The sequence below is a fragment of the Periplaneta americana genome, chromosome 16 (genome assembly GCF_040183065.1).
Source record: "Periplaneta americana isolate PAMFEO1 chromosome 16, P.americana_PAMFEO1_priV1, whole genome shotgun sequence".
Classification (NCBI taxonomy): domain Eukaryota; kingdom Metazoa; phylum Arthropoda; class Insecta; order Blattodea; family Blattidae; genus Periplaneta; species Periplaneta americana.
This window is the reverse complement of record NC_091132.1, coordinates 157,255,623-157,275,325: the sequence shown is the minus strand read 5'-3', so window position 1 is coordinate 157,275,325 and position 19,703 is coordinate 157,255,623. Positions and strand designations below refer to the sequence as shown.

The 19,703-nt window shown below is 35.4% G+C and overlaps 1 protein-coding gene across 5 annotated transcripts in view; it reads left to right on the top strand.

The window, feature by feature from the left end:
* The first annotated feature begins 2,199 nt into the window (after positions 1–2,199).
* LOC138691536 (zinc finger protein 664-like) overlaps positions 2,200–19,703 on the top strand; it is a 36,065-nt gene continuing 18,561 nt past the window's right edge. For 2 of the 5 annotated variants that reach the window (XM_069813573.1, XM_069813574.1), the window contains exons 1-5: positions 2,200–2,385; positions 5,984–6,121; positions 7,080–7,205; positions 9,761–9,840; positions 12,428–13,059. In XM_069813573.1, coding sequence (XP_069669674.1) covers positions 2,269–2,385; positions 5,984–6,121; positions 7,080–7,205; positions 9,761–9,840; positions 12,428–13,059 — 1,093 coding nt within the window. In that variant the 5' untranslated portion in view covers positions 2,200–2,268. Of the gene's footprint in view, positions 2,386–5,983; positions 6,122–7,079; positions 7,206–9,760; positions 9,841–12,427; positions 17,486–19,703 lie in introns of those variants that run through there. The other 3 variants (XM_069813571.1, XM_069813576.1, XM_069813572.1) reach the window with 3 other exon arrangements.

Here is a 19,703-nt window from a genome sequence, read left to right as displayed (position 1 = left end):
TCATCTTGGCGACGTCCCTGGTTTTACGCAGCAGATCTCTGGTAGCCACGGTCAAATGGTCTCCTGCAGTGAATCTCCCTAGTCCCGCATGGTTTGGAAGCCGTTGTAGAGGGATTCCCGGACCATCACCTTCCTTCTTCGACTCCACCTTGTAGCACTGAAGCCAGGCATCCCGGCTGCACCTTTTGGAGAATCGGATGACAATAGGTCTGACTTTCCCCGGTGATCCTGATGGTAATCTATGGGCCACGCTGACATCATTGACTAAATTTAAGGCTCCAATTGAATCAGAAATTTGGTTCACTACTTCGTAAATTTTTTCAGATCTCGCTTCAGGAATTCCGAATATTATTACATTGTCTCTTCTTGAGTATTGCTGGATTTCTTTTATTTCGTAATACAAATTGTCGTTTTCATACTTGAGGTCTTTTATTTCTTTTTGTGCTGCCTTCAGTTCTTCTTGTATTTGAGAGAGGTCTTGATAAAAAGAGTCGAATTTAGACGAAATGTAGTTTACTGACTTTTTAAGTTCCTCTACTTCTCCTTGTATAGATAGCTTGAAATTTTCAAACATGCTTCTTATTTCTGAAATAACTTGCCCGTTGCTGATTTCTTGTTCATTTATTACTATCCCATTTTCATTGTTTCTAATGGTATTGTCTGTTTCCTTCTCTTTCATCTTCTTTTCAACTTCCCCTTTCTCCGCCGTCTTCGTCGATTTATTCTTTCCCATTTTACGCCAACGGTTTTGTATAAGAGCTGCTCAACAATACGTCCTACTTCTTTGCTGTTTATTCATCCATTCTTAAATACTTTTTCAAATTTTCACAGCTAGTAATTTGCAGCCATTCCAGAAACTTCTTGTGTGATTAATTTTCACTATTTAACAAACACTCTTTCCTCCACAGCCGTTTTCGATTTTCTTTTGACGTAAGAGCAGCAGCATTAGAAACAATGCAATCGTCATTCTGGTTTTTGTGATCATACGCACCATTTTCACAATGCAACAGGACTAGAACTTTTCACGTAGACATCTGATTGCTAGACTGTGTGTGTGCATGCGAGCGGGTGTGTGAACCGACAGTCGAACTGCAGTCCTGGGAATATTCGATCAGACTGTCAGTTCACAACTGTCAGGACGGACAGAATAATGTGTGGCCTTTTTCAGTTTTGATCTGCTGTTCTGAACTGTATGGGGACCATAACTCTAATGTTCTCTAAGAGATGGCGCTAATGCTTGTAATCACAGGTGGAAATTAAAATCTCACAGCTTTCCCAACTGCAGTAAAGAAATAAGATTATCGCCTGCCATTGTAAGTGCTATGGTACCGACTGGGAATATAATTATATCTGAAAAATAAAAATTCACGTTGTGATATCTAAAAATCGGTTATAATAATATCATTATGTTCAACCAACATATGTATAAGAGCATTACTTTAACTTCACAGGATTCTGCTGGGGAGCAATATGATTAACTTTTATATTGCTACATAGAATCATGTTACAGTAGAGTATCGATTATCGATCTTCCGTGTTACACAGGTTTTTATTTTATTAATTAGAGTAGTGTGGTATGTATATACAGTACTGAACAATAGCAAAGTTTTTTTTTTAAGTAAACTACATAAGGTGCTGTATTGTATTATGAATAAAACCAGTTTATTATGCACATGTGAGTATAGCGTCTTACTACATTACTGGTTCGACCTCTGTCCCTTTAATTTTACAGGATCAAAAACCACGTAGCGCTCTCATCCTCCGTATTATCCGGATTTCCCTTGGTGCATAGAGTCCAAGATGCACTGGTGACATTAAACCAGTCCTCTGCGATAGTTTTGTAAATATGTATAAATTTCTTTTTCCTTACTTTCCCCCTTTTTGTTCTCTTGATCACCAGATGATTTATTATCATATCCTTTGTATTGTGAATTTTATTTAGTTTTCGTATTTCTCTTCTTATTTTATTATTTAATTACATTCCATTTAGTTATATTCTTCCTTACGTTTTTCATATTAATTATTTGTACTAAATGTACAACAATTTTTGAGGAGCCCAATGGTCAAAATCAAAAGCCAATTCAAATTCTAGGTAGCTCAATTGGCTACTTGTAGCCCAATCTGGCAACCCTGCCGCGATCGTCTCTAAACACTTCACGGCCATCTGGAAGACACTTTCTTAACGATTTAGTCAGCCGTGACCTGACCGTATAATATAATGGAGATAGTGCAGGAAAGAATTTAACGAAAGTCAGACAGACATACGAAATGATGTCTTATTACTCCGAGGAATATGTGGGCCAGGGACATGCCTTCACATCTGAGGTGAAATTTGAGGAAGATCCCGTGCAAAAATCGTCCGCTGTATTGAAACGTGAACATGAGGTGAGTGAAGCACAAGGAATGCACTGCTTGTTCTTCAAATATTTATCTTGTATTTTGATTCTAAGGACATTACCCCTTTACAACAGTACTTGTACTGCCTTGCACTCTATGATAGAGATAGAATAAGTATCATCAATATTTACTATTGCAAGTTATATCATGTTGCACAGAAATCTATTGTTGAATTGTTACTTCATGTTTCAAGTTTGAAAACGAAATTTCTTGTTACACTTACTCTTAATGTTGCCAAGCTACACGTTCTCACAGTGTAGTTCATAATGTGTTGTAACTTATGGACTCGATTTTATTTTGTTTTCTCTGTATTTTTGTCTAAAATTCTCAATCTGTGCAGTCTTTTACAGTTTCAAATGATTAATTTTGTTTTAGGTCTACGTGCACATGTTATCGCAATTGCTTCATAAAGATTTAGGGTATCAAATCGAAATATAATAACTATTGCTGAATTTCTCAGTTCTGAATCATACTGATAGAAACTATCGATGAAGATGTGTTCCGAGTTGTTGAAATGTTAAATTTATTTATACACGCTTTAAAATCTATTTAATATCGCGCCTGTATGATATTTAGGTATACCAGTAGTCTGTGAACTGTCGTGATTCTATTTCTGTTTTCGTATAATTACATTCATTTGAACGTCATTTTAATTTTATTAATGCCTAGCCATATCCGTGCACTTTGCTGCACTTATTACAAATAATTAAGTAGTGCCCATGTATTTTAAAATAAAGCTTTGTTATTGCTTAGTGAATAATTAGTTAGACAAATTATTATTGATACTTCAGTTAACCAGGTCCTCCTGTGTAGGCTATGTCTCGTACAGGATACTATAATTTCGTAACAGCATCAGGTATCAATAAGGGCAAAATATAACAAATAAAGGAGTCACACAATTTTCCTACTGAGGTCAAATAAGTATATCGATCATAGTCCGATATTAATTTTATCAGTATTTTTATTATTTTTGATATTATTAAATATTCACTAAAGATATCTTTATAGCTGTGTATTTTCGAAAATTCATGGTAAATTTTATTACCTTCAAATAGGATTAAATTTGACAACATATCGTTGATTCAACATTAGTTTCGGCATTGTAACACGAATAGGTTTTAATCCCACTTTATGCGGCATTTCGCTCAGTCATCAGTTCACTCGTCCACACCTGTGGAGTAACGGTTAGCGCGTCTGGCCGCGAAATCAGGTGGCCCGTGTTCGATGGGGCAAGTTACCAGGATGAGGTTTTTTCCTAGGTTTTCCTTCAAACCAATATGAGTAAATGCTGGGTAACTTTCGGTGCTGGACCCTGGACTCATTTCACCGGCATTAATCACCTTCTTCTGATTTAGACGCTAAACAATCTCAGATGTTGATAAAGCGTCGTAAAATAACCTACTATAAAAAAATCAGTTCACTCAGGAGTTATCGTAATTAAGTATAGTTAGTGTCCATCTAGAGCAGTGGTACTCACTATAAATTACAAGAGAAACAGTATCTGTCAGAGAGCCACACCAAATTTCAGAATATTGAAACTTGGTGACACGCAGCCTTATGGATACGCACATTCATTACTGATTACTGTCATTGATTTTTATATTAATAGTTAACTGTTTTAGGCATATATTATTATTATTATTATTATTATTATTATTATTATTACATAATTTTAAGATAACTTACCATTATGTAGATTACTGCTGTGAAGTTGAAGGTCGAACTTTGTTACTCTCCTGTACAATTTTGTCAATACGAGCTGATTGATTTGTAACAGATATCCTCAGCAGGTTTTCCAAGGTCACATTGGTGAGACGAGATCTATGTTTACCATTGATGAACTCTATCTTGCTGAAAGTCATTTCACAAATGTACGTTGATCCAAAAATACATAAAATTTTATATGCACACGACACCAAGTTATCGAGCTATTTTGCTGGAACCGTATTCCCAAACTCTGAAAGTGAATTTTTTTTCGTTTCTCTTGAAAAACATGTAGTTCTGAATCCTGCTGGAGATTAATAAGTTCATTTTTTGAGCTTTATAATCTCAGAGCCAAAAATTGACAACTGTCGGTACTGACTAGGGATTTTCGACTACTCGAAATGGGTTTCGAAACTTTCGAAAATCTTAAATCTCGCGCTGAAATCATGGCGTAGCTCAGTGAGCAATTCTATGAAGGGTTGCAGTACTTACTTGCTGTCTTCGTCCAGTGTATATCGGGGTGTAAAACACTGATATGAATTTGATACCCTTCTCGTAATGAAAAAAGCCACCACCAATCGGGACATTTCGCCTCCAGCTTTGTTCACCACAATTTCATTTATCAACTATAGAAATGGATTGATTCAGCGATATTTAATGAGAAAAGAAAGAAATGATTATCTTAAACTCGTAGATAATAACAGTTAGGAAATTAAAAGAACATACAGCATAATTTACGAAGATGAACTGTATAGAAATCAATGTTATTGTTCGAAAATCTACACTTTGTGCAAATTAACAAAAGTTAAATATTCCAAATCGAAATTGATAGGAAAATCAAACCAAGTTGTAAAGTAGGGTGTCTCCATGTACTGGATGATTCAGAAATAGAGGAATTAAACAACAAATAGAGGATGCCCTACTGAACATTTTGGGATAGGCCTATTATAGAACTTGAGGTCTGTTAACCCAGATCATGGTAGTTTCGCTGTAGATGTCAAGGTCGGGATTGCAGATTGCAAGATCATCTCATTGGGCCATATCGCCTACCCGAGCGTCTGAATGGCCACGTAAGTACCCATTTACTTGCGGTTTGTGAAAAGAATTTTGCAGAGTAGTTCAATGGAACAAAAGCGGGCAGTCGTGGTTTTTCCACAGTTTCCCTTCATACACAAGGGATTTTTAGCCATCGAGTACAGTGAACCAAAAATATTATGTGCTGCCTAAGAAATAATCCAGAGTCTTATTATTTCTTTTACTAAACTACGCAAATATTGTTGCTAATCTAACAAAGTGTTGAAGATATGCGAAATATATAGTGAAAAGTAGTATATTATATGCAGTAATGTCCGAAATATTAAACAACTATGCACAGTTAACTTTGCATATTCATCATCAGCCCACACCTTTGGAGTAATGGTCAGCGCGTCCGGCCGCGAAACCAGGTGGCCCGGGTTCCAATCTCGGTAGGGGCAAGTTACCTGGTTGAGGTTTTTTCCGGGGTTTTCCCTCAACCCAATACGAGTAAATGCGGGGTAACTTTCGGTGCTGGACCCCGGACTCATTTCACCGGCATTATCACCTACATTTCATTCAGACGTTAAATAACCTAGATGTTGATACAGCGTCGTAAAATAACCCAATAAAATAAAAAAATAAAATTTATCATCAGAGAGGTCAATAACATGTATAACAAGTGTTTTTGGATGAAAATATGGATTTGCATATGATTCATGGCCTTATTCATCGTAATGTGAGGCACATACTGTCCGTTGTGATCAGGCTGTGACATACAGACACAGAGAGAAACTTGTGAAGTTAGAAGTCTTCTTGTAACACCCTGTAATAAATTGCCCATTTAAGATGTCTCTTTGTACTGCAGGAACGGAATTCCTTAGATCATCATGTGACTGGCATAAAAGAGGAATATGAGGACCAAAGCCACGATCTCACAACTGACATAAGATTCGAGGAAGATCCAGTGCCAATTTCGTTGTCTGTAGTGAAACATGAACCTGAGGTGAGTGCAGCACAAAGAATGCACTGTGTGATCTTCTTCCAGTGTTTAACTTATGTTTTGATTGTAACGGACACTGTCTTCTCCTCTTCTAGATTTATCATGTGATGTGATGTGAACATAAATCTACAACAATGAAGGAAGTTTCATTGAATTGCTTAGCTTCTTATTGTGTAGATGAAGGATTTCTTCAAATGTCTTAATATGCTTTGTTAGTGACGGGGCAGATGTAGTGCTCAGAGTTGCATGGTTGAAGTCTGCATAGGGGAGTATTCATATTAAAGGTCTTCGACAACGAAGAACCAATGATATGCCAAAAGGAGAACCTACGACCTATCATTGGAAGTCCTCTCCCATTGAGACTCCTCTCTCTATATATATATATATATATATATATATATATATATATATATATATTCACAACCTCGCACACCATTTCCTTATTCCACAGCTCTGAAGATGACCACAACACAGCGATCGAAATGTCAGCCACTAGCACCAAGACAACGCGGTATAAGCCCGGGAATTTCTCCACACACCACGTCCACCAGCCGCGGAAGCCTATGCCAACACTTATTATTATTATTATTACTATTATTATTATTATTATTATTATTATTATTATTATTATTATTGTTTTTTTGGAAAACGACTCAAATTTTGGGTTTAATCCAACACAATCTTGAAAATATGCTACAGTATATGCACAATAGTATATTATATACAGGAATGGCTGAAATATGCACAATCAGGTTTTCGTATTATTACAGACGTTCATAATATGTCTAAAAATTGTTTTTTCATGAAAAATTTGCATTTGCATATGAATTCTGAATTCTGGCCCTATTCATCATGTCAAGTCGTTACATGCGGATATATAGAGAGCAGCTTGTAACGTTAGAAGTCGTCTTTTAATACCCTGTAATAAATTGCTCTTTTAAGACGTGTCTTTGTGCTGCAGGAACGCAATTTCTTGGATCACCATATGACTGGCATAAAAGAAGAATATGTGAACCAGAGCTCTCATCTCATATCAGAGGTAAAATTTGAGGAAGATCCGTTCCCTGTGGTCAAACGAGAACCAGAGGTGAGTGGAGCACAAGGAATGAACTGTGTTCTTCTTCCAGTTATATATTGTATTTAGATTATAACAGACACTGCCTCTTTTCAAGAGTACTTACAGTGCCTTTCACTGTATAATAGAAACAAAAACACTTATCACTGATTACTATTAGAAGTCATGTCATGTTCTGGAGAACTAATGTTGAACTGTTATCTCGTCTTATGTTTTAATTATGAAAACGAAAAAGGTTGTTACACTTAGACCCGGTTGCAGAAACACTGATCAAATATGATTGGCAATCATGGAGGGTTTGATTGGCCATCAGTTCTATTTCTGTTGCAGAGAGAACAATCATTATTTTATTGGAGATACGTCTTCCATCAGATTTGATCAACAAATTTTTGCTGGTCAAGTGACTGATCATGGATCAAGTATTTATGTTATTCTCTTTATAGCGCAGTTACTGTAATTTATATAGTAAATAGTTAAACCGTAACAATATTGTTTTGGATATAACGGATTCTTCTGATGACGAAATTTTAGAATGAAGAAATATTATTAGGACGAAGGTATTTCCATGATAGACATGAATTGTTTTTATGTATAATGACAGAGAATTTGAGCAAACCTTTAGGTTAAGGATTGGTGCCTGATACTTTTCCAATTCACTGCAGGCTTAAGCAAGGAGATGCACTATCGCCTTTACTGTTTAACTTCACTCTAGAATATGGCATTAGGAAAGTTCAGGATAACACAGAGGGTCTAGAATTGACCGGGTTACATCAGCTTCTTGTGTATGCAGATGACGTGAATATGTTAGGAGAAAATCCAAAGAAACGATTTGGGAAAACACGGAAATTTCTCTTGACCCAAGTAAAGGGATAGGTTTGGAAGTAAATCGCGAAAAGACAAAGTATATGAATATGTCTCGTGATCAGAATATTCTACGAAGTGGAAAAATAAAAATTTGAGATTTATCTTTCGAAGAGGTGGAAAAATTCAAATATCTTGGAGGAACAGTAACAAATATAAATGACACTCGGGAGGAAATTAAACACAGAATAAATATGGGAAATGCGTGTTATTATTCGGTTGAGAAGCTTTTGTCATCTAGTCTGCTGTCAAAAATTCTGAAAGTTAGAAATTATAAAACAGTTATAGTACCAGTTCTGTATGGTTGTGAAACTTGGACTCTTACTTTGAGAGAAGAACTGAGATTAAAGGTGTTTGAGAATAAGGTACTTAGGAAAATATTTGGGCCTAAAAGGGATGAAGTTACGGGAGAATGGAGAAAGTTACACAATGCAGAACTGTATGCTTTGTATTCTTCACCTGACATAATTAGGAACATTAAATCCAGACGTTTGAGATGGGCAAGACATACAGCACGTACGGGCGAATCCAGAAATGCATATACTGTAGAATGTTAGTTGGGAGGCCGGAAGGAAAAAGACCTTCGAGGAGGCTGAGACGTAGATGGGAGGAAAATATTAAAATCGATTTGTGGGACGTGGGAAATGATGATAGGGACCGACGGTGGGCTTACGTGAGCAGAGCAATGAACCTCCGGATTCTTCAAAAGCCATTTAAAGGGTACACAGGAAAAACGAAGAATGTCACATTTCTATTAAGATTGAGAAATAGATCTATTTCGGTATATTACTGCTAAATTTATTGCTATTTTACTTCAAATGAAGGAAATGATGAATGTATCCATAGTTTTAATTCCCCTTTACCACATTTTGTAAAAATAACACTAAAGTTGTAGTAATATAGTGATTTAGATAATGACATCACCCTTAAGAGCATTGTGACAGTGTTCGTTTTTCCCGTGTATCCTTAATTTGTAAGTAAGTAATTAATTTATTGTAATTACAATTAAAGTAATATATGTGTTTATGAAAGAAAATGTTTCTCTCATTAAATACTTACCAACACTTGTGATGATATTGTATGTTTTCGAATTTCCTAAATAACAAATTAAAAAATAAACACGCATAATTATGACGTAATATTCCACTCGAATAATTCTGTGTCATTAAATTTTGCATTTATATCATAATCTTTAAATAAATATACATAAATTGTGTCACTTCAATTTGTGAATGATATGTATTTTGTTACTCTTCTCTACATTTTTTTTTTTTTTGTGCATCTTGCCTTTTCACCATTTATTGCCTGCTATGTTGACTAAGTAATAGTTAATCTAAAATTGAAAATATTTTGTTTAATATAACAATGCATATGTAAACTTATCTGATTTATCTGTATTTTGTAGCAATCATTCCCTTCTAAAACCTTCAAAATTCCCGTCCTACTTGGAAACAACAGTTTTATGTTATATGCCGCAGGATTTTTAATTACACCTTCATTGTGCCACAGGTTCAAAACTGGTGGAAAACGCTGTTCTATAAGAAAAGAATTATCCCAGGAAATTCTGCCCCAAGATTTCTCTTCTTTTAGTTAAACTCTGGTAGGGCTAATACCACTTAAACGGAATTCTGTGGCATCTAAAATTGATGCGCTTTTGTTAATGTAAATTGTGCTATCTTTTTCTTTTATTTGCTCTGTCTTCTCAGGAAGAGCAGAGTGACTTGCGCAATTTGAATGAGGAGGCAAGGGTGGAAGTAACAGCAGAGGACGAGATTTTCATCGAAAGGTGAGTGTCATGTCCGAGCCTTCACGTAGGGATTTCATTGTGTTTTAAGTTTTCGTGTACTTGACTGTCCAGAAGCAGTTTCAAAAGAACTGTCTGTCTGAGTCATCCAGCAATAATCAGTCATCACATTTGCATCCACTTTCCTTGGTATCTGGTTTCCATAAGTACTGTTCAAACTTTTCTTCATGTTCGTCACTGAAAGTGGCTATATTTTAAGAAAAAAATAATGCAGATGTACATGCAAGGCATATGACTCGGTAAAGAGAGAAGTTTTATATGATATTCTTAGTGATTCTGGTATTTCCGAGAAACTAGTTCGATTAATTAAATTGTGTCTCAGTAAAACGTACAGCAGTGTCCGTATAGGTCATTTTCTGTCAGATGCGTTCCCAATTCACTGTGGACTAAAGCAAGGTGATGCACTATCACCTTTATGTTTTAACTTTGCTCTAGAGTATGCCATTAGGAAAGTCCAGGATAACAGAGAGGATTTGGAATTGTCAACTCCTTGTCTATGCAGATGACGTGAATATGTTAGGAAAAAATCCACAAACGATTAGGGAAAATACGGGAATTTTACTTGAAGCAAGTAAAGAGATAGGTTAGGAAGTAAATCTAGAAAAGACAAACTATATGATTATATCTCGTGACGAGAATATTGTACGAAATAGAAATATAAAAATTGGAAATGTATCCTTTGAAGAGGTGGAAAAATTCAAATACCTGGGAGCAACAGTAACAGATATAAATGATACTCGGTAGGAAATTAAACACAGAATAAATATGAGAAGTGCCTGTTATTATTCGGCTGAGAAGCTTTTATCATCCAGTCTGCTGCCAAAAAATCTGAGAGTTAGAGTTTATAAAACAGTTATATTACCGGTTGTTCTTTATGGTTGTGAAACTTGGACTCTCACTTTGAGAGAGAAACATAGGTTCAGGGTGTTGGAGAATAAGGTGCTTAGGAAAATATTTGGGCTAAGAGGGATGAAGTTACAGGACAGTGGAGAAAGTTACGCAACGCAGAACTGCACGCTTTGTTATCTTAACCTGATATAATTAGGATGGGCAGGGCATGTAGCACGTATGGGCGAATCCATAAATGCATATAGAGTGTTAGTTGGGGGGCCGCAGGGAAAAAGACCTTTGATGAAGCCGAGACATAGATAGAAGGATAATATTAAAATGGATTTGAGGCAGGTGGGATATGATGATAGAGACTGGATTAATCTTGCTCCAGATAGGGACTGATGATGGGGTTATGTAAGGGCGGCATTGAACCTCTTGGTTGCTTAAAAGCCAGTAAGTAACTAAGTACATGCATGAATGGACCTCCACACTCATATTGCAGGTCAGGGTAATATTGAACTACCATTTTGAGTCCATTGCATGTATTTTTCTCTGAATCGCTCATCATCTTTACAGTCACTGTGTAACATTAATTTTATTTTTATGTTTTTTTTTTTTTCATTTATTTCCTTCTTTGTTTCTTCGTTCGTCAGTTCATTTATGCATTCTGGTTACTTAAGGGCACCAGTCTTTCACTTTCACATCACCAGAATTAGAACTACAATAAGACATACAATGGTTCTTGAGCAATGTTGTTTCACCAGGTTCTGATTTCTTTTCCCTTCCACTGAGTAGACCTAGCCCTACTGTCTCACTTTCACAAACATGTTGGGGTTGTTACTAACTTGTGCAAAGTTCTTAGCAATAAAGCCATTAACTCTGTTACTCTCCAGTATATCTCACACATAGTGAATTTAGCGCAGTGCTGTCACGAAACAACTGTTATAAAAAGTGTTACAGTAAATAAGGACTTGTATTTGTAGATGAAATCACAATCATATAAATTAGGTAGTTTATGTTATTAGTACGTACCTGAGATACGTCATGCAGAATAATTATCAGCTTTAAAAAAAGGTGTAATAAATATAGAAAAATTCTATAAAAGACAGGCAACTAAGACAGAAACATGATTTACTTATTGAAATATTGTAATAATGATTAGCTATCGGCGTGGCTCATTCGGTTAAGGCACTGGCCTACCAGTCTGAATTTGCGTTCGGGGGCAGGTTTGATCCCCACTTGGGCTGATTACCCGGATGGGTTTTTTCCGAGGTTTTCCCCCCAACCGTAATGTGAATGCAAGGTAATCTATGGCGAATCCTCGGCCTCATTTCACCAAATGAGACTTTCAAAGCAAAAGTAGTGTGAGTCAAAATTGGGTAACGATGTTTAAAGTAAAATTTTTGTAAAATACAGCGCAAAGTAGCAATTAATATGTCCTTCTTGCTATCCACTGACTACTAATAGTTTAAATAAATTGAATATTAATAGCTACTTTGCGCTGTATTTCACAGAATGTTAACTGTAACCCTCATTATCCATTATAAAATTCATAGTACAGGTGAAGTCCAAATTGTTGAAACATTTTGATACAACATTACCCTAATTAATTACAAGCTTGTATCTCTAATGGTAATGTAGTTTGTCATGAAAATAGGTTTGTTTTATTTCAATATTGAATAAATTGAATGTGTATTTCTTGCAAATATTTTATAGACTGATAGTATATTTACTTCAGGATTGCAGGTACGAATGACAGAAATGTATCAATAGATCTGGACAGTCTTGCACTTGACGAGAATGAGACTGTGTGTGAAATTGTTAAGAATTCAAGTTCCTTGGAAAGACCTGTGCGGACTCGAGAATGTGAAGTGCAGTTGGAATTAGAACTTCCTAAAATATATTTCTCAAATGGAGAGAAACTGAACAGTCATTTACCCAAGGACGTAAGCAAGAAAACTTTCAAATGCGGTGTGTGTGGTAAGTTTTTTTCAACCTCAACAAGCCTAAAAATTCATCAACGCCTCCATACCGGCGAGAAACCTTACAAGTGTGATGTTTGTGGTAAGTGTTTCGCGCAGTTGGGCAACCTGAGAGCACACATATTTCTGCATACTGGCTTGAAACCTTTCAAATGTGATGTTTGTGGTAAGAGTTACTCGACCTCCAGTAATCTAAATAGCCATCTGCGCCGGCACACAGGCGAGAGACCTTTTAAATGCAATGTTTGTGGTAAGTGTTTCGCGGATTTGGGTATCCTAAGAAACCATGAACTGCTACACTCTGGCCAGAAACATTTCAAATGTGACGTTTGTTGTAAGGATTTCACGCTATTGGGTGGTCTAAAAAGACATCTGCGCCGGCACACAGGTGAGAAGCCTTTTATATGTCATGTTTGTTTTATGTGTTTCTCAGATTCAAGTGCTCTAAGAGTTCACGAACGCCTGCATACAGGCGAGAAACCTTTCATGTGTGGCGTTTGTGGTAAAAGGTTCACTCATAAGATTACTTTAAGAGGCCATCAACGCCAGCACAAGGACAAGGAGACTTTAAAATGGGATGTTGGTTTTGAGTGATTCTCTTAGTCGAAAGTTATAAGAGTTAGGAATTTTTTCACACAGACGAGAAACCTTCTACATATGACAGTCAAATTTGTTTAGCTAGTAAGTATAGCGTAACTATTGATGTACAGAAGTTTATTTTTAAAGAATCTTTGTAATGCAATTCTGGTAAAGGTTTTTCACGGTCGGGTAGCCTAAATAGCGTTTAACACTTATAGGCGAGAAGCCTTTGAAGTCTGATATCTCTGAAACGTGTTTATTTTGTCAGACGAATAGATTTAGTAATGCGATGTCTGTGGAACATATTTTTCCCAGTCCTGTAAACTAAAAGCTTTAGGCATCGTCCACAATAAACCGGGAACGAAAACTACAACGAGAACGAAAATGCTGTTGAAATACATACAGTATATTGAAAATTGAGCATTCGCAGTTAACTAGAAACAATCAGTCTATTGCTCTCATAAAGCTATTTCCGCGTCGTATATTTTGTATCTAGGAGACTGTATGATATTCATCCATCGTGTCTAATTAACTCAGAATGTATCTGACCAGATAACCAATAAATAGAATCCTTAAAAGATTCTGTGTCGTAAATTTTGAAGAAGTTTAACCTGTGTTTGAGGAACCGATTTCAGAACATGATGAGAGTGATAACAGGAGGAAGGAGAATAAAGTGCATACGATTTTCTGATATGGCATTGTTAGCAGAGGAGGAAGCGATACTAATGGAGCTAAATGACAGCTGTTAGCAGTAGTATTTATTTATTCTGGTGTAGTTAAGGCCATCGGGCCTTCTCTTGGACAACACCAGGAATACAAATACAATAATACAGAAAAACAGAGGAAAAAAATGCACTATATATTAAATAAAGCTACACAAGAAATAGAGAGAGAGAGAGAGAAAACACTATAAACAAAGTAAAGACACACAAAAATATTCACAGGTTGCAGTCACACACACCTTAAATGAGTGATTAAGTATCATAATTAATTGTATCCTAATTAACTAACATAAACAAGAAACTTGCAATTTTAATCTAGATTAAAAAAGAAAAAGCAAAAAAAAAAAAAAAAAAAAAAAACAAAAAAACAAACAAATCAATACTTCTAGCAATACTTAAAAACATTAACTAAGACAAAATTTTCCTATATAATTTTGAATTGTGATAAAGTCCGGCAGTCCCTGACGTCATTAGGTAACTAATTCCAGAGGTGAGGTATTTCTACAGTATAGGAAGATGAGTATAAAGACGTTCTATGATGAGGGATAGAAAGAAGTGTTTGATGTCGGTTTCGAAGAGTTGTAAGAAATTGAAAGCGCGATAACAGATAATTCGGAGTAGAAGTATGCATGATTTTAAACAGAAGAGACAGTGAATGTATTGTTCTTCGTTCCTTCAGACACACCCATGGAAGTAACTGGAGGGAAAGTGTTATATGGTCAAATTTACGACTATTGCAGATGAATCGTATGCACACATTATGAACACGTTGTAGTCTCTCAACTAATTAGTTACCAAGGAATGGAAATAATCAAAATGGGGCATTACAAGCATCTGAATAAGATTCTTTTTTAGACTAAGTGGTAGAAATTCTTTCATATGGAACAAGCAGTGAAGTTGAGAAAATATTTTTTTTGCAAATGTGTGTTATTGGAGTGTTCCAATTTAGATCGCTATCCATAAAAATGCCAAGATTTTTAACTGTTTCATTGTATTTAACAATAACCCCGTTCAATATTGTATGTGGTATAGTACTACTATCAAGAGTGCTTCGTAGACAATTATGTCCCATTGCGATTGCTTGCGATTTCTCTGGATTTAACCTTAATCCAAATTTGTGTCCCCACAGTGAAATCGAATTCAAGTCTTCGTTTATTTTGTTTACTGCGTCACTAGTCTCGTCAGGGTGGAAATGCAAATAAATTTGCAAGTCGTCAGCATACATATGGTACCTGCAGTGTTTTATCATATTAGTATGGGATGAGGATAAATAGAAATAAGACTAGGACCATGGTCATAGGAAAAAAAGTAAGGAAAGTAAACATGCGAATTCTAAGTTAGTCAGTAGGACAAGTGGACAGCTTCAAATACTTTCGGTGTACCTGTACTATAAGTAGTAACATGAGCTGCCGCCAGGAAGTGGAAAGAAGAATAGCGATGTCAAAGGAAGGTTTTGATAGAAAAGGGAGCATCTTCTGCAGACCTCATAAAAAACAACTAAGGAAGGGACTAGGGAAGTGTTTTGTATGGGGTGTGTCATTGTATAAGGCGGAAACATGGACATTACGAAGAGGTGAAGAGGAGCGAATAGAAGAGTTTGAAATGTGGATGTAGAGAAGGATGGAGCGTGTGAAGTGGACAAACAGAATAAGAAACGAATCTGTGTTGGAAAGAGTGGGTGCAGAAATAATGATGCTGAAATTGATCAGAAAGAGGAAAAGGAATTTGTTGGGTCACTAGCTGAGAACAAACTGCCTACTGAAACATGAACTGGAAGGAAGTGATTAGGAGAAGAGTTCGGGACATAAGAAGGTATCAAATAATAGACATTAAGATATAGGGATTATATTAGGAGACAAAGAGGAAGGCAGTAAATCGAAAAGATTGGAGAAAGCTGGGTTTGCAGTGAAAGACATGTCCTTGTGCAGAACATTAAATGAATGAATGAATCAATCTTTGTATATGTTAATTGGTTTGTACTCGTGAAAAACGCCAATGCTCAATTATGCACATTGTTTCCATTGATGGTTTATTGTGCATCATAAAACACTCTTTTAATCATGCAGTGTACTTGTCAAAATGTTATTGAAGTAATAAAGTAACCATTATGTTACGTATTTATGGTATTATATCTTATTTGTAGAGCTTCTTTATGATTGTGGAAAAAGTGATAAAATATTAAACAGGGTGATATGAGGCTTTGTGCTAGAAGACTAAGAAATATAACGGGCTATGTGAACTATACTGTACTAGGTATAATGAGGAATAAAATTAATGAATATGAATATGGAAATACTGATACAATTAAAAGCTGTAGAGGTGAGGCAATTTGTTCAAATTCAGCTTCATGCTTAAAAACCCACTCTCGGTCCACTGTTCAAGATCACTGTAAAGTTGTTCGAGTCATCACTACTCCAGGCTTGTCAGTCGTAATTCTTATGCACTCAGTTCTCGAGATCTGAAGTTTAGTTGTTGCAAGAGTGTCTTGAGAAGCACTTTTAAAGTCACAGATCTCAGATGAGTTAGATACTTGCAACATACATATGGTCAAGTTTTCATGAAACAATAATTACTTATATTAGATCTAATTGTACCTGACAGTTTCACTTAATATTATGATTTTCGTTTTGTGCAAAATTCGGTTACGGCTCATGAAAGAGATCTGTAGGTCTTCCTGGTCACATTCATTAATAAAACCCTTAATCATGAGAACAATAACATCCTATTTTTTATACATTTTGATTACATACCTTCAACTTTATTAACTATTTGACAAATCTGTTAAATGTACAATTTTCTGTATTAAACGGAACTATTACGGTATAGTACCTTATTCACTTTCGATTGTTATTTCAAATTTGAACGAAATTTATGTTGTAGCAATATAATGATACAAAAAAGGTGTAATGTTTACAAAAACTAAGATACATTCAATGAAAGCATTGCTAGCTAACAAGCCTTAGTCCATTATATCTGGAAACAGTGATGTTCCTAGCTATGTCTTTGGATAGCCTACGATTTGGAATTACTTTCAGGTCGCGTTTTATTTCGCCGTTCTGTATTTACATAACGGTTATCTCAGCACATTTTAAGACAAAATAAGAAATCAACGTTTTTGTCACTTGGTACATTATATACTATTTAAACTCTTGAAGTGATCCTGTTTGACAAGTCTTGTCATGCCAGGCAAACATCAAACTTACGATTTTTTTTCTTTCATGTACACGAAAACCGTCCATTGTACTCAAATGTGCCAATGTGACAAATCATTCTTAACTGCATTATCTTCGACATTAGACAGCAATTATTAGTTTCCTAGTAAGACGTCAGTAAACGTTTCGCACAATATTTTTTTAAAGAAACCTATGATCTCCCTATCGATGTGGTGATAGTTCTCTTTTTATTTTGTAAAGCTTTATTTAGATCGATTTATTTCTCGCATATATTTCAACCCTGTAATAATTAGTTTGAAATTGTTGGGACGTGGAGAATGTTCATAGAGCCGAATTATTCCATATTACTCTTCGTTTACTTGCACAGATTCCTGAAGTTAACGATTAATAAATGTTCTTAATTTTTATATAACCTTATTTTAACAGTTCTCGTATTATCAATTAAATTAGATTTTCAAAGAATAAAATATTGCCTACTTTTATTCTGAAGTTTTTATGAAATAAAGACGACAATTTCCTTTCCAAATCACTTTCATTTATAGCATCTAATGAAATTTTAACCGTACAAAAATCTTCATAAAACGTGTCAACATCAATATTGAGATGAAGATCATTAGATCTTTCAAGGTCCCTCGAAATGAGTGAATTTTTCAAACACAAAACAGGCCTTTTTCTAAAATTGGGAATTCAAAATCTTACATTTACAAGTTGTAGGCTAGGTGTGTAATATTATGTGACAGGTGAGGTTAAGTGTGTAGGGAAGGAGGCACGTTTGTACAGTTTTTCCATTTACATTATTTATTCAATCCATTATCGGTTTTTTTTTTTAATCTTTAAATGGCAAAGATATATAAACATCTCAGAAATTTATATTTGCAGAAATCACATACAGGACTTCAATTTCAAAACTTGACAGTCTCAATAACTAATTATTTAAATTGAATTAAAAAAACACGTCAATTTAGATATTGACGGGGAAGTCACAAACCAGGCTTAATTCCATTTCAAATTTCACCCTACACTCCAGCTGCCGACACTTTCAAATTTCAAATATCACACCTATAATTTTATACTTATATATGAAAGAGCATTCAATTGTTTACACCTCATTCCTGGTATACGTTTTCCTTGCTCCTTCCTGAATAACTTCATTTTTTTATAATCCATTTGTTTTTTTCTACTTGGTCAATTTATGATGCTTTATCAAGTGTTACAGTTATCTAGCATCTGAGTAATATCAAAGTGATAATGATAGCGAGATGAAACCAGGGTCCATGACCGAAAATTCTTGCTTGCCTTTTCTCTCTCTCTCTGTCTGTATATATATATATATATATATATTTATATTTATATTTATATTTATATATATATCCTGAAAGGAATATAATGTCATTAATAAATTCGTTATACTAAACTTTAAATAGGTTTTCACAGTAATGTTAAGCTACTGTTGTGCAGTTGTTCTTAATAATAATCCGTGGCGCTACAGCCCGTGAAGGGCCTAGACCGACCAGCCGGCTGCTGGCCTCACCCCCACACGCCGAAGCAGAGGTGGACGATCATCCAACCAGAATTGAGGTATTGTGTGGTTAGCACGATGATCCCCCCCTAGAGAGGCTAAAGATCTCTGATAAGCGCTCCCTGCGGAGGCCAACAGTACTATGGATCGTTCCCTACAAAACATGGCAGTCTATAGTACCACCAGCCTCCGCAAGGAGTCCTTATCGAAGGTACACTGCCTCTTTGAATAATGTGTCCCGTAGTTTCCAATGAATACTTTATTTCATATGCTTGTATGATACACTTTCAATAATAATATTTCACAACATATTTTTATTATTATTATTATTATTATTATTGTTATTATTATTCATTTGTATTAATTGTAGACTTGGGTCAGTGGAAGAGCAGGCCTTAACTCTGCCAGGTAAATAAAATAAATTATATATTTAATTTAAACATTTCGCTATAGGTTTTATAAAAAGCTGATTTATAAATGAAAGAGTAATAATTAAGACTTTAAAATTTCCAAAAATGTCTCATTCCCTCCGATTTAAATGAAATGTACCGTAAATCATAATATTCGTTGCTGGATAATTAACCCCTCTCAATACAAGTACCATTGCCCCAGAGAATTATAAGACAAGACGGACTGAGCATAAGCGAAATATCTGTATTAATAAGTTTGTACCATCAAGAGTTTAGTATTTATTGTGTTTATAGGGCCTACTCCAATTTTATTTTTATTAATGCGTAGGGCACTTTTTGTTAACACAGGGGATAGTTAGCACTTGCATCACACACAATTTGTCATTATTGTTCAAAATAATGTAAGAACAGTTTTATTCTAAAAAAGCCTCTGCTTAGTTGCGAGACACGTGTGAGATCAATATTTGTTTCAAATTATATTAGACTACACGATGTCTCCATCACGCGAAAAGAAGTGTAGCTAGCTGTGGCTCCTGTTGTTTCTGATAACATGTTAATCGTATGTATCTTATCGTTTTAATAAATGTGGTGAGTTATGATCACGAGTAACTTTCTATTAGTGTCATTCT